We start from the raw sequence: 14,002 nt of genomic DNA, 5'->3' as shown, positions 1-14,002 counted from the left end.
TTTCCTGCAGGACAGGTTTGTTTGAAGTTGCATTGCTGAAATACGACTGTGCTAATTCAGTCATGATTCACTTTTTTGTTCCATTTTTCTCATGGCACACTTCTCAGGAAATTAAAATAAATCATTTACCGTGCACACAGTAACATCTGTAAATGGACAAACAACAACATAGTCTCTGATAAAGTTCCCCAGTCTAATTGGTGCTTTGCATATATATTGATTTTTAAAATGAATACTTGAGATGAAGACATTAACATCTCTGTTATTGCTTCAACAGTGTGTGTGTGTGTGTGTGTGTGTGTGTGTGTGTGTGTGTGTGTGTGTGTGTGTGTGTGTGTGTGTGTGTGTGTGTGTGTGTGTGTGTGTAATGCCATGGAACTGGAAACAAAGTATATTTTAATATGAAAGAGAAGTGAGAGAAAGCTGGGAGCAGATAGAGGAGACAAAGAGACAGTGATACATTGGTTGGAGTGCTGGCTCTGCCGGAGAGAGAGAGAGAGAGAGAGAGAGAGCAGTTACTAATTTTAAAGAGCAGAATCAGTTTACAAAGTCACGTAAAGAGCACTTGCGATACTTCATGAGGATGAGAGTAACTCCATCATCAATGTGGGGAAAGGCGACAGTGAAGCCACAATCGGTAGCTCTTCACGTCATTTGTGTAAATAAAGTGGCCGCAGGCAGAGCGGACTCTGTAGAACTGGACGGGACCAAACCTCCCTGTGTTGTCCTGCACGGTCCCGGTTGGTTCATGTATAGTCATGTGACATGGCGCCTTGCTCATATTGGCCACTGAGCAATTAATCCATACAGAGTCGTCCAGAACCAACACAAACAGACGGGACAAGTCCTGAAATATCTCAATCTTTTCACAGGGACAAGATACTCTGGACCAATAAATCCCATCCGCTGACATGGCAAACAAAGCCGATCGGGACAGATTTTTTTGGTTTTGGACAAGAAATCTGACCCAATCCGCTGTTTGCTGTGTCCAGGATAAGAGACGAGTCGTTTCAACAGAGAGAAAGGCCTTTATTAATTAACACTTATTAATGCTCTATGTTGGACACACATAATGTGCAAAAAGTCTTTGTGTCTGTCTCCTGGAAACTTAGGAATGAACGTGGCAGTTCCAGCAGTAGCCTGTTGGGGGCAGTAATGAGGGACACCTCGCAGTATTTAACGACCATGCAGAAACTAAACTACCAACCCTGGCGCAAGGCTTCTGATTGTGCTCCATTATTGTTGACTTCCTTCTTCTTCTTCTTACCGAAATATAATTCTACTCTTCTTCCTGGTATTTTGGCACAAGGTTGATTTAGACGTTTACCACCCCATCATCAGCATTCGTGGATATATATGTCATACATACTGAGTGGGTCTTTTTTTCTGTATGCATTCAAGTGAGACTGTATTAGAAGAAAACAAAGCAGCCACTAGTGGCCTGGTATACAAACTCCAGCATTTGTGATGTTTCCATGACCATTTTTAAAATGTTGCTGTCTGAATGTTAAAACGTTCACGATGATGGTTACGGTCCATCACAGACAATGGTGCCTTCTTTGCTGGAATGAAGGCTAAATGCTCATTCCAACACTCTACACTTATTGATGTAAAGAGGCAGCAATGCTTGATGTTTGAAGCATATCTGTTTATTTCATTTTAATTATGGGCTCGCATAGGATTTATGAGGAATACGTTACGGCCCAGGCTGTATGTTTCAGTTGTGTTTGTGTACTCCTGTGTTTTGGGTTTGGTTCGTATCTCTGTGTGTGTGAGTCCTCTGCTAGCCCCGCCCACTTCCAGACAACAAGTGGAGTCAATCCCCTATTGGTCGTCTCTTCACCTGCCAGAGTCAAAAAGCCTCCAGAGGGGGAAGAGACTCAGCCTGACAGCAGCTGTGTTGCGTTTGTGTTTCATTTGTGAGAGCTCTGTCTCAGAACCGGGGGTTTTCTCCTGAACCGGTGGTGTTCTCCTGAACTGGTGGTGTTCTCCTGAACCGGTGGTGTTCTCCTGAACTGGTGGTGTTCTCCTGAGCTGGTGGTGTTCTCCTGAACCGGTGGTGTTCTCCTGAGCTGGTGGTGTTCTCCTGAACTGGTGGTGTTTCCTGAACCTGGGGTTTTCTCCTGAGCCGGTGGTGTTCTCCTGAACCGGTGGTGTTCTCCTGAACTGGCGGTGTTCTCCTGAGCTGGTGGTGTTCTCCTGAACCGGTGGTGTTCTCCTGAACTGGTGGTGTTCTCCTGAACCGGTGGTGTTCTCCTGAGCTGGTGGTGTTCTCCTGAACCGGTGGTGTTCTCCTGAGCTGGTGGTGTTCTCCTGAACCGGTGGTGTTCTCCTGAGCTGGTGGTGTTCTCCTGAACTGGTGGTGTTTCCTGAACCGGGGGTTTTCTCCTGAGCCAGTGGTGTTGTCCTGAACCGGTGGTGTTCTCCTGAACTGGTGGTGTTCTCCTGAGCCGGTGGTGTTCTCCTGAACCGGTGGTGTTCTCCTGAACCGGGGGTGTTCTCCTGAACCGGGGGTGTTCTCCTGAGCTGGTGGTGTTCTCCTGAACCGGTGGTGTTCTCCTGAACCGGTGGTGTTCTCCTGAACCGATGGTGTTCTCCTGAACCGGGGGTGTTCTCCTGAACCGGGTGTGTTCTCCTGAACTGGGGGTTTTCTCCTGAACCGGGGGTGTTCTCCTGAACTGGGGGTTTTCTCCTGAACCGGGGGTTTTCTCCTGAACCGGTGGTGTTCTCCTGAACCGGGGGTGTTCTCCTGAGCAGCAGCATTTGTGGGTTTCTTTTGTGAGGGCTCTGTCTCAGAACTGGTGGTGTTCTTGGAGTGATTATTGTTACGTTGTATATTTCCAGCAACATCATCATTTTGGCTTAAGACCTTTTTAGTTGTGAAATGTCAAATGAAGCTTCAATAAAGCTTCACTGTCTTTATTTTCTGAAGCCACTAGATGGCGCTGTCTGTTCAACAAATGTTTGAAAACAAACTTCACTGTCATTGCGTCAGACTCAATCTGCAAATCAAGAGCGCCATCTGGTGGAGTCAGAAAATATGGAAAGTGGTTCATGAAGCTAGGGTTAGGGTTAGGGTCACTACTTTTTACCTGGAAATCAGGCCTCTTGTTGTTTATAGATCCACATCTGGAATTGCACCTAACTTGTTTTTGTCAGCATTTGTTTTTGGGACAAAGTTTGCATTTCTCAATTCCTTTACAATTTTGTGTCACATTTTTGCCCTGAGACTGGGTCGTAACACCATAATGCCACAACATTATAATAGTCCTAATTAGCCTAGCTTAGCATGACATTTTAAACTGGATATTCAGCAATAGGCTGACTGACTCCAATTTACAGCAATCCGTGATTTATAGTCCATGGCACAAACATCAGCCCACACTTCTTTATCAACGAATGAAGGCATTTTATTCAGTCAACATCATCAAAGAATCACAGTAGAACTGTGATGGGATGAAACTACCTGTTTGGTGAAACTTATTCCAGTGCACTCTCTCTTGTCTGCTGGAAGACAAGACAAGTCAACCAGCTTCAGTCCACATCCAAAGTAGGGTAGCTAAGTGCTGAGTTGCATACTGCGTAAAAGCAGCCAAAGCCTTGACTCAGTAACTGGAGGCTTCCAGACCTTCACCAGCATTGACATCAGCATAAAAACTGCAGTTCAGGAGCTTCATAGTCTGGATGTGGCCATGGCCTAATGGCTGTGTACCACCTTTACATTGTTAAGCATGGCGCCAAGCAACAGGAGTGTTGTGAAGCAGCCCCACAAAGCCTCCAATAGCCAGTGTGAGCCTCCTTTCTTAGTCCACATTATTCCACGTTTGTTTGTGGGACAGAGTTAGCATTGCTACCGTGATAGCTGTTACCTCATATTGATGCTATCTAGGTAGGTCAGGTAACTACATCACCGTGTGAAACACTCAGCAGCGAGCGTCTCCATGGCAACAGATGCTGATCTCCTCCTTGAGGTGCCTCCATCATCTGCTTTGCATGGGAACATTTTTCACAGTTTTTTTTTACATTTATTCAGAAACAGTTAGCCGCTAATGTCCCAAACTCTAATGGGTTGGTCCTTGGTGATGACAAATAATCCCTGAAGATTTCATGCAATTGAAACCCTAACCCTATTAAAAAAGTTGGGAAAATACATACATACATACATACAAAGCAATAAATAGATGAATAAATACATGCTGATGCAAACCCAACCTTCTCGGCCAACCTTACCCAACGTTCCTTGGCGAAGGTCATGAGAGCGTTGGGCTGTTTTCTTCAATCTGCCTTGGATTGTAGCACAGAAGTGGCCCAAGCACTTGTGGGAAAGATGGGGCCTGATGTCACTGGTGCTACTAACAATATGATGGAATAGTTCCCATCCCATGGCCCTTACACTTAAGTAAATTGCAATTTGAATTTTAACCTTCTGAGGCACTTGAGCAACACATCATCAATCTTTTCAAAGAGCTAATTCAAGATGAGTGAATCCTTTAAGTTTAAAACCATGTTTTTTATACAGATCACCACTGATCAGACGATGTCCTGACACTTTGTTTTTTTGTTTACCATAATTAAGCTATTGAAAGAAAATCATTTCTACTGATGACCCAAACTAGCAGAGCTGAACAACTGCAATGCAGGGATTGTGAAAAATAAAAATAAATTCAGTGATGTACTTCACCTCTATTGAGTTTGTTTAAATGTGGCCCTCATTGAAACCCCTTTGGAAATCCCTGATGAAGAATTATTTTCTTCAATATGTGCAGACCGAGTTATGACAACTTGAGAAAAGGCCCTAAGCAGACCTGAAGCTGTGCTTCAGGTGAGCACACCTGTGAACGCTGAAGTAAGAGACGAAAGTGTCTAGCATTGTTTGTAACATTCACTCAGTCACTCATCAATCATAACGCCTGCTATGTGTTTTGAAGTGCAGCCCCCATAACATTTCAAGTAAAAAACTCATCGTTTGTGCATTTTTGTTTCAAGAGTTTCAAGTTTACAAGGCAATGTTCCAAAAACAATGTCCATAAACTTGACAGAAACACTCAAAATGATGTCACTAGCATGTTGGACCACTAGTGGGTGCTGTTGTTCTTGTAATGAAAGCACCTCCACAGAGAACCATCTGCTCTAAACATGAACAATGAGATTCTATTTGACTGAAGACCAAGTTGGACTGTTGTTACGATGACTGTCAAAATAAAACTACCAAGTCACAGGAGAATATGGACTAGGAGTCCATTTTCGCTGGAACTGGTCGTGAGTGTGTTGCTCAAGGACACTTCATCATTTGGAGATGTGAAGTTGATTCCACAATGCTGCGATGGAAAGATGATGTCCTTCCACCAACTGACCCACAGACAACAGTGGCAACCCTAACCCTAACCAACCAACACGTCTTTAATAAGCCCTTCTTTCAACCACCATGGGAACAATTAAGGGAACACTCTTTTCTATTGGGGTACGGGGCCTCGGTGTAGAAACAGGCCAGAACTTGAAGGCTCCCAACACATCCAACTCATCTGACTTCAGAAATGCTCTGAGAAACTCTTCCACGTGTTTCCTAACAAGCATGTGTGTGGATTGTGGGAAAGACCACCTCTGTCTGCCACTGCATAAAACTCCAAAACATGAAATCAAAGTTGCTGTATCACATAGTTTGTATTCTTTCTAAAACGGTGAAATACTTTATCAGTCAAGTCAAAGAAAACAGTGACTGCATTGGTGCAACATATAGAGCCAATCTGTACCTGAACGTCTCTTTTGCCCTCTCTGGTCCTTTGCAGTGCAGTTTCTCTCTGACTACGCACTCTGTTTTACTGCAGTGTGGTGCACAGGGACATCTAAAGGCCAAAGTGGAGTATTACAAGGAAGTAAAAGCACTGCAGTCTCCCCCTCCCTCCTCCCAATTGTACTTCCTCTCCCAGCTCTGCCTTACGCTGTCCAAATGCCCCCACTGACCTCCTTTTCCCTGCACTCTCCTCCCTTCCCCCCATTCCCTCTAAAAACGCATTAAATGACAGCAGGTTGGGATGTGCACACTCTTTTATTCACACAAGAGATGCAGCGAGAAGCAGCTTGCAATTCATTGTCACCCTGTTAGACCAACATTAATAGATAGGAGGCAATATGCAAGGAAAAGTAGGTTAGTAAACCCTTTCAACAAACTCGTGTTTAACCAAATACCATGGAACCATCCATGGTGCCAGATCAGCAGTCCATCACCGGACACACACACACACACAGACTGTCAATCCGGGCTATTTAAGGCCACTGAATAACCTGAGCTGCATGGATTCGGAGAGTTTTCAAAGGAAGTGCCTGTTTAAAATCAGTGCACACTCAGGGAGAACATGAAAACTGCACACAGTCCAGACTCAAACGTCATTCTGCACACCAAAATATCATGTCTCATGTCATGCCAATAAAAGTAGGTGAACATTGAAGCCATTAACAAGAAATCAGGTCTGGAGTTCCTTGATACATTGAATACGTTCAAACATTGAGTTTAGTGTTGATTAGAAGCATCTGTTGCTGTGCGCATAAAAGAACTGGTGGTCCATCCATCCATCCTCTGAACCGCTTCAGTCGTTTGGGTTGCGGTGGCAGTAGATAGAGCAAAGAAGCCCAGGTGTAATGTAGGGTAATGTAGGGACTGGTGGACGTTCACACATTTTATCGTGGCCAGCCTAAAAGCTGCTTTACACTTGACACACCTGCGACTTCAGCAGCCACGTCCCAGTGCAGCTTCACAAGTAGAACAGCCACACTTCACGCACCTCCACACTTTTCTAACTACACTGACGGAGAAGCCAGAAAAAAGCTGAAGAGGAAAACTGAAGACTTGGTTTTAAAGACACTCGAAAGCACAAAGACAAAGAGACTAAACTTGTTTGGTTTAACTTCAGAGTGTAGGGACAAAGGTTAGATATTTACCAGCAAGAAGACAAAGGTTAAATATTTACCAGCAAGACAAAGGTTAAATGTCTCAGTCGGAGGTCAAAGGTTAAATATTTACCAGCAGGAAGTATCAGCAAAGTTTTTATGTTCACGTTTTTGGGATCTAAAAATAGCTAATACTAAAATATCAGTCATTTCTAAAAAGGTTTATTCAAGTAATATTTCTGTATAAAAATATAACAATGTTAAATAAAAGGGAAGGTGTGAGATCTGAGCAGACTGTCACAGTGAACGTCAACAATAAATACACCATAATCACCAGGAATCGTTCAACAGGCGTTTATTACAAAAGTGTATTAATTCACAAATAATTCTCAAATCCTCCCCTGATGACACCATAAAAAGTTTGATTTCTGATTGGCTCGTTGGAGCAACACACTTTTCATCAACACATTGAAGTATAAAACACAGAGATCTAATCTACTAAACAGCAAACACTGCGTGCGTGTGTGTGTGTGTGTGTGTGTGTGTGTGTGTGTGTGTGTGATGATGCTGCACACTGATGATAGTCCTGAGGTTTGTTCTTCTTATAATGTCGACGTGTACAAATACAGTCAATGTTTATCTTTGCATATAAAACACAGATAGTAGAAAATCACAGTCAGGCACATTTGAAATATAAATATTGCTATCATAATGTTGTGGCATGAGAACAATATGTTTGTGAGTCAGGGTCGTGTGGCCAGCCTCCAGGTGATCACACTCCCCAACGCTGCACCGGCCACGAACATGATGACGAGGCCGAAGCTGTGGGAGCTCAGACAGGAAACACTCTGCACAGACGCCACGGCCAAATCACTGAAACTGTTGATCTGTGGACACACACACACACACACACAGACACACACACAGACACACACACACACACACACACACACACACACACACACACACACACACACACACACACACACACACACACACACACACACACACACACACACACACACACACAGACACAGACACAGACACAGACACAGACACAGACACACACACACACACACACACACACACACACACACACACACACACACACACACACACCTCTCAGTATCAGGAGGGGCGGAGCTTCAGCAGGAGCTGGACGGCTGCAGCTCCGACAGCTGAGATGCAACGCAACTTCCTCATCGGTCCTGCTGCTATTGTTGGGTAACGGCATCAAATACTTGTGTTGTTCACAACCTGCATCCATTCTAACTGTACTCTGGGTGGTAGGACGCTAACGGAGCTGGGTCTGGGTGGTAGGACGCTAACAGAGCTGGGTCTGGGTGGTAGGACGCTAACAGAGCTGTACTCTGGGTGGTAGGACGCTAACAGAGCTGGGTCTGGGTGGTAGGACGCTAACAGAGCTGGGTCTGGGTGGTAGGACACTAACAGAGCTGGGTCTAGGTGTGCCTTGCAGCCTTCCTGCTCCGTGGGACCGAGGCATGAGGAGGGAGGAAACATGAGAAGCGAGGAAACGTGAGGAAAGTCAGGACAAAGCAGAAAACGTGAGAGTGAGAGAGAAGCACTGTTATATTCTCATCAAGCTTCTAAAGTCACATGGTGAAGCTTGACCCTGGGAACAGAACAGACCAGGAGCTTCGTCTGTCAGCAGGTCACATGACTCTCCTGTAGCCCCTCAGTGACGGTGGTCCTGGTCACTGTATGACAGGCCTGCAGAGGCACAGAGCCTCCATCATGCTTCCTCATGGCTCATGTTGGCCCCTGAGCTGAAGCTCTGGTAGAAACACCCACGTCCTGACTCCACAGTGAGTCTGTAGTGACTCCACAGTGAGTCCGTAGTGAGTCCGGAGTCACTCCACAGTGAGTCCACAGTGAGTCCACAGTGAGTCCACAGTGAGTCCGTAGTGAGTCTGTAGTGACTCCACAGTGACTCCACAGTGAGTCTGTAGTGAGTCCGTAGTGACTCCACAGTGAGTCTGTAGTGAGTCCGTAATGAGTCCACAGTGAGTCCACAGTGACTCCACAGTGAGTCTGTAGTGACTCCACAGTGACTCCACAGTGAGTCCGTAGTGAGTCCACAGTGAGTCCACAGTGAGTCCACAGTGAGTCCGTAGTGAGTCCGTAGTGAGTCCACAGTGACTCCACAGTGAGTCCGTAGTGACTCCACAATGACTCCACAGTGACTCCACAGTGAGTCCACAGTGAGTCCGTAGTGAGTCCACAGTGAGTCCGTAGTGAGTCCACAGTGACTCCACAGTGAGTCCGTAGTGACTCCACAATGACTCCACAGTGACTCCACAGTGAGTCCGTAGTGACTCCACAATGACTCCACAGTGAGTCCACAGTGAGTCCACAGTGACTCCACAGTGAGTCCGTAGTGACTCCACAATGACTCCACAGTGAGTCCACAGTGACTCCACAGTGACTCCACAGTGAGTCCGTAGTGACTCCACAATGACTCCACAGTGAGTCCACAGTGACTCCACAGTGAGTCCACAGTGACTCCACAGTGAGTCCGTAGTGACTCCACAGTGAGTCCACAGTGAGTCCACAGTGACTCCACAGTGAGTCCACAGTGACTCCACAGTGAGTCCACAGTGACTTCACAGTGACTCCACAGTGAGTCCACAGTGACTCCACAGTGAGTCCACAGTGACTCCACAGTGAGTCCACAGTGAGTCCACAATGACTCCACAGTGACTCCACAGTGACTCCACAGTGAGTCCGTAGTGACTCCACAGTGACTCCACAGTGAGTCCACAGTGACTCCACAGTGAGTCCGTAGTGACTCCACAGTGAGTCCACAGTGACTCCACAGTGACTCCACAGTGAGTCCACAATGCAGTAGTTAGTAGTCGCAGTAGTTCCATGTGAACAGAACTCACCCATCCTCCGTGTTCCCGGATCCAACCCAGGAGGTTCCTCTTGAAGAAGTCCACCGTCCACCTCAGGATGTCCCTCACCGACTGGGGGAGGTGAGCCTCCACCATCTGACACACACACACACACACACACACACACACACACACACACACACACACACACACACACACACACACACACACACACACACACACACACACACACACACACACACACACACACACACACACACACACACACACACACACACACACACACACACAGTGTTGCAGTGAGGACGGAGGGCTCTAGAGGACGGAGGGCTCTAGAGGACGGAGGGCTCTAGAGGATGGAGGGTTCTAGAGGACGGAGGAGGGTTCTAGAGGACGGAGGGCTCTAGAGGATGGAGGAGGGCTCTAGAGGACGGGGGTTCTAGAGGATGTAGGGCTCTAGAGGACGGAGGAGGGTTCTAGAGGGCGGAGGGTTCTAGAGGACGGAGAGTTCTAGAGGATGGAGGGCTCTAGAGGACGGAGGGTTCTAGAGGACGGAGGGCTCTAGAGGACGGAGGGTTCTAGAGGATGGAGGGAGGACGGAGGGCTCTAGAGGATGGAGGGAGGACGGATGGTTCTAGAGGACGGAGGTGGGCTCTAGAGGGCGGGGGGTTCTAGAGGACGGGGGGTTCAAGAGGACGGAGGGGTCTAGAGGCCGGAGGAGGGTTCTAGAGGTTGGAGGGCTCTAGAGGACGGAGGGCTCTAGAGGATGGAGGGAGGACGGAGGGCTCTAGAGGACGCAGGGCTCTAGAGGCTGAGCGTAGCGGCACCCACCCTCAGTGCCATCCTGCCGGCCACGTAGAACAGCACGGCGATCCTCTCCCAGGTGATCCCGTGTTCAAACACCTTGTGGGCCACGTCCTTGAAGCGGTCCCACTTGGACCCGGGGCCCCTGGACATCCCGTCCACGGCGCTGCGGAACCAGAGAGCAGCAGGTTGAGGAGGAGCCGGGACCTCCAGCCTGCCTCACCCTCACCCTCACCCCGATACTCACTCCTGGAACTCCTTGTCGTCCCGCACTCGGTCTCCGATGACACGGATCATCTTCCCCAGCTGGGTCACCAGGGTCTGCTCCTGCTGGGTGGGCTGCAGGCCGCTCAGGGGGGTCAGGGGGGGGACGTCCTCTGAGGGGACGTCCTGCAGCTCCTTCTCGATGACCCTGCCAGACATTATACCACCCATCATGAATTCATCGTCCCTGAGGCGACTGAACTCCAACAGTTGACGTTTCCTTTCACTCAGAGGAAGTCCTGCACAGTCCAGCTCATTCAGGACAATCAGACGGCGACCTTTCAAAATAAAACTTCATGTGGCAAAGTTTTCACAACAATATCCATTTTCACAGAAATGCCAGAGACACTAAAAGCGTGTGGTTAGCATGTTGGGCCACAAGTTGCTGCCATTAGTTGTGGTAGTGAAACCACAGAGAAGTGTGACACAGCGAGGACAAAGACGTTGCAGTGGACAGACGAACTTGACCAAGCTGCGTTTTGCCGTTTCCGTGGAGACAGAGCAGTCTTCAAAAGTTGCGTTTCAGTGACTTCAAATACTGTTGTTGTCTAAATGGACACTGCAAAAGACAACTGAAGTTTTGTTTTTACTTGAAAAGATCACGTCGGTGGGAGACGAGTGTCACGATGGCGAAACACCAACTCTTTAGATGACGTGGACGTTTTCTTTTCTCCACGTCACCCAGCTTTTCTCCAGGTCTGGTGACATTATGTCCCTTTACTTTCACTTCAACTGGAATGAATGCAGAGTGCCTTGGATTATTTACTAGAGTTCAATCTTGGGACTTGGGGCAACACGGTGGCGTCGAGGTCAACAGGAAAGTTGTGGGTTCAAATCTCAGCTTTCTGTGTGGAGTTTGCATGTTCTCTCCATGTGTGCTCTAGTTTCCTCCCACAGTCCAAAAACATGCAGCAGGCTGCCTGAGCAAAACCCTGGAAACTTCCCCCAAGAAGGATTCATATTGTATGATGAGTAAATAAATAATCACGTGTTTATTTGCTTACAGTGAAAGGAACTGAAACAAGACAAGTAAAACGGCTTCAGATGGAAAACAATGGTGGACGAGAGAGACGATTAGACAAAGTCCATGGCTGCGTCCCAAATGTCCCTCCTATCTCCTTCTCTGTCCACTTCTCCTGAACCCCGGAAGTGTTTTGTGTAACGGCCATGATAAGAACTGAATTCTCAAGAAGCAAAGGAAAGGAGGCTCGTTGCTTCCTTCAGAGCCTCCTTTAGCCTAGGAAACACTGATGCTTCCTTTAGCCTAGGAAACACTGACGCTTCCTGTAGCCTAGGAAACACTGATGCTTCCTTTAGCCTAGGAAACACTGATGCTTCCTTTAGCCTAGGAAACACTGACGCTTCCTTGAGCCTAGGAAACACTGATGCTTCCTTTAGCCTAGGAAACACTGATGCTTCCTGTAGAGCCTCCTTTAGCCTAGGAAACACTGATGCTTCCTTTAGCCGAGGAAACACTGATGCTTCCTTTAGCCTAGGAAACACTGACGCTTCCTTGAGCCTAGGAAACACTGACGCTTCCTTTACCAAAGGAGACCAGCTCCTGCTGCCCCACAATTCCTTGCAGCGACAACATTTAAAGGGCCAGCTCATCGGAGCGTTCAGGGAAACTCAGGATGACAAACGGGGGCAGATCATGTAAGTTACCAAAGAATAATCTGCATTGAACAACTTTAAATCATCTAAAACCCAAATGCGCTTTTTATAGTCCATTTTCAGAAACTTGTTTTTCTTTCCCCGCCACCGCAGACGTCACTAACATACACGGCCATCGCATTATTATGACATCACTAAGTGAAATCGCGCCTTCCTTAACTCCTCTAGGAAGCCTCCTAACACTTTCCTCAACCCCGTGACGTCATCCAGGGTTAAGGTAAAGTCCGCAGATAAGGAGAAAGGAGGGACTTTTCGGACGGAGCCAGAGAGAATAGACGCTGTACGGCTGCTGCAGAGCAGATTTGGATGTTTTTAATGGAAAACGTATTGAACTCACTCTTTAATGAGGATTTCTTTGGTTTTATGCCAGATTTTGATATTTTTAGTAGAAAACTTGTTGAACTCACTCTTTAATGAGAGCTTCTCCAATTCTTTCATCTGAGCCTGAGGAGGGAATATCAAATATTAGCTTTAAACGTTAACAACGAGCTGAACATCAGATTAAAAGATCCTACCTGACATGCAGTTTCCTCCATTCGCCATTGTTTAGTACTGTCACTTTAAAAGCCTCGTTATTTGAGTGTTTTATAAGGTTTAAAGTTTTAAAAGAAGAGAGAAGTTCTGAGAGACGTGGTGTGGGAACCGGAATGTCCGGTGTTTCAGATTAACTGGTTTCCCTGGTAACCGGTACCAGACTTCCTGTAGCGTCACTTGGTGCGGCCAGTAACAGCAGATGTTTTAAACCTGGATAGAAAAATAGCGCGTCCCTACTGAATGTGGTTTAAGTGCTTTTACAATAAAGTTTAAAACCTTTCGTGAGTCTTGCTTCAACATCTGCTGGTACGAGCTACAACGACGGAGCAAAAAGGAATTCGGTCACCAGTCAGCAGGGGAACTAACTGATCCGAAACACCGAGCTACCGGCTCTGTCCGCGCGGGACTTCCTGATGACGTCGATTCCGTGTGACCTACGGTGAGTCCCCATGGACAAACTACATTATGGGCTGAATCGATTCTAGCATAGACATAACAAAGAGTAGATGCCACATTCACCGCTGCTCCCTATTGGCGCTGGCGAGCGGTGGCGCCGCCATCTTTGTCCGGTCGCCGCTCCGCTCTGTTTCATCTGCTTGAGTTCACCTGTATATAGAGCCTCCTTTAGCCTAGGAAAGGATATCTGTGTATCCTAGGAAAGGATACACAGATATACATATATATATCTGTGGCATACAATATATTTGTATTGTGGCTAAAATGCGTTCATCTGTCATTGACAAGGTTTCTTGAGAAGGCTGACTAAATGTGCACCGACATGACAGAAGTACAGGTACATACATTAACTAAGTTTACATTTGTCTCTAGAAAATGTATCAAAATGAAGCTAAAGCCACATTCAAGGTTCAATATTACTATATTTGTACAGGTGGGTAGATTTGTTTTGCCATGCAATGACAAACACATAATACACAATGAACCTCATATATGTATTGTAATATGGT

At 46.8% G+C, this 14,002-nt stretch overlaps 1 protein-coding gene across 1 annotated transcript; it reads right to left on the bottom strand.

Annotated features, from left to right (window-relative positions):
• Positions 1-7,224: 7,224 nt before the first annotated feature.
• On the bottom strand, positions 7,225-13,158 carry LOC308141855 (apoptosis regulator BAX-like). Its single transcript, XM_080512087.1, has 6 exons — positions 13,019-13,158; positions 12,911-12,947; positions 10,813-10,977; positions 10,593-10,731; positions 9,792-9,896; positions 7,225-7,772 (listed from the first exon to the last, which is right to left on the bottom strand). Exons 1-6 carry the CDS (start codon positions 13,044-13,046, stop codon positions 7,629-7,631), a joined length of 618 nt encoding a protein of 205 aa, XP_080368213.1. The 5' UTR covers positions 13,047-13,158; the 3' UTR covers positions 7,225-7,628.
• Between the last annotated feature and the right edge of the window lie 844 nt (positions 13,159-14,002).

This window comes from Blennius ocellaris (genome assembly GCF_963422515.1).
Source record: "Blennius ocellaris genome assembly, chromosome: 16".
Taxonomy (NCBI): Eukaryota; Metazoa; Chordata; class Actinopteri; order Blenniiformes; family Blenniidae; genus Blennius; species Blennius ocellaris.
This window is presented reverse-complemented; position numbering and strand designations above follow the sequence as displayed.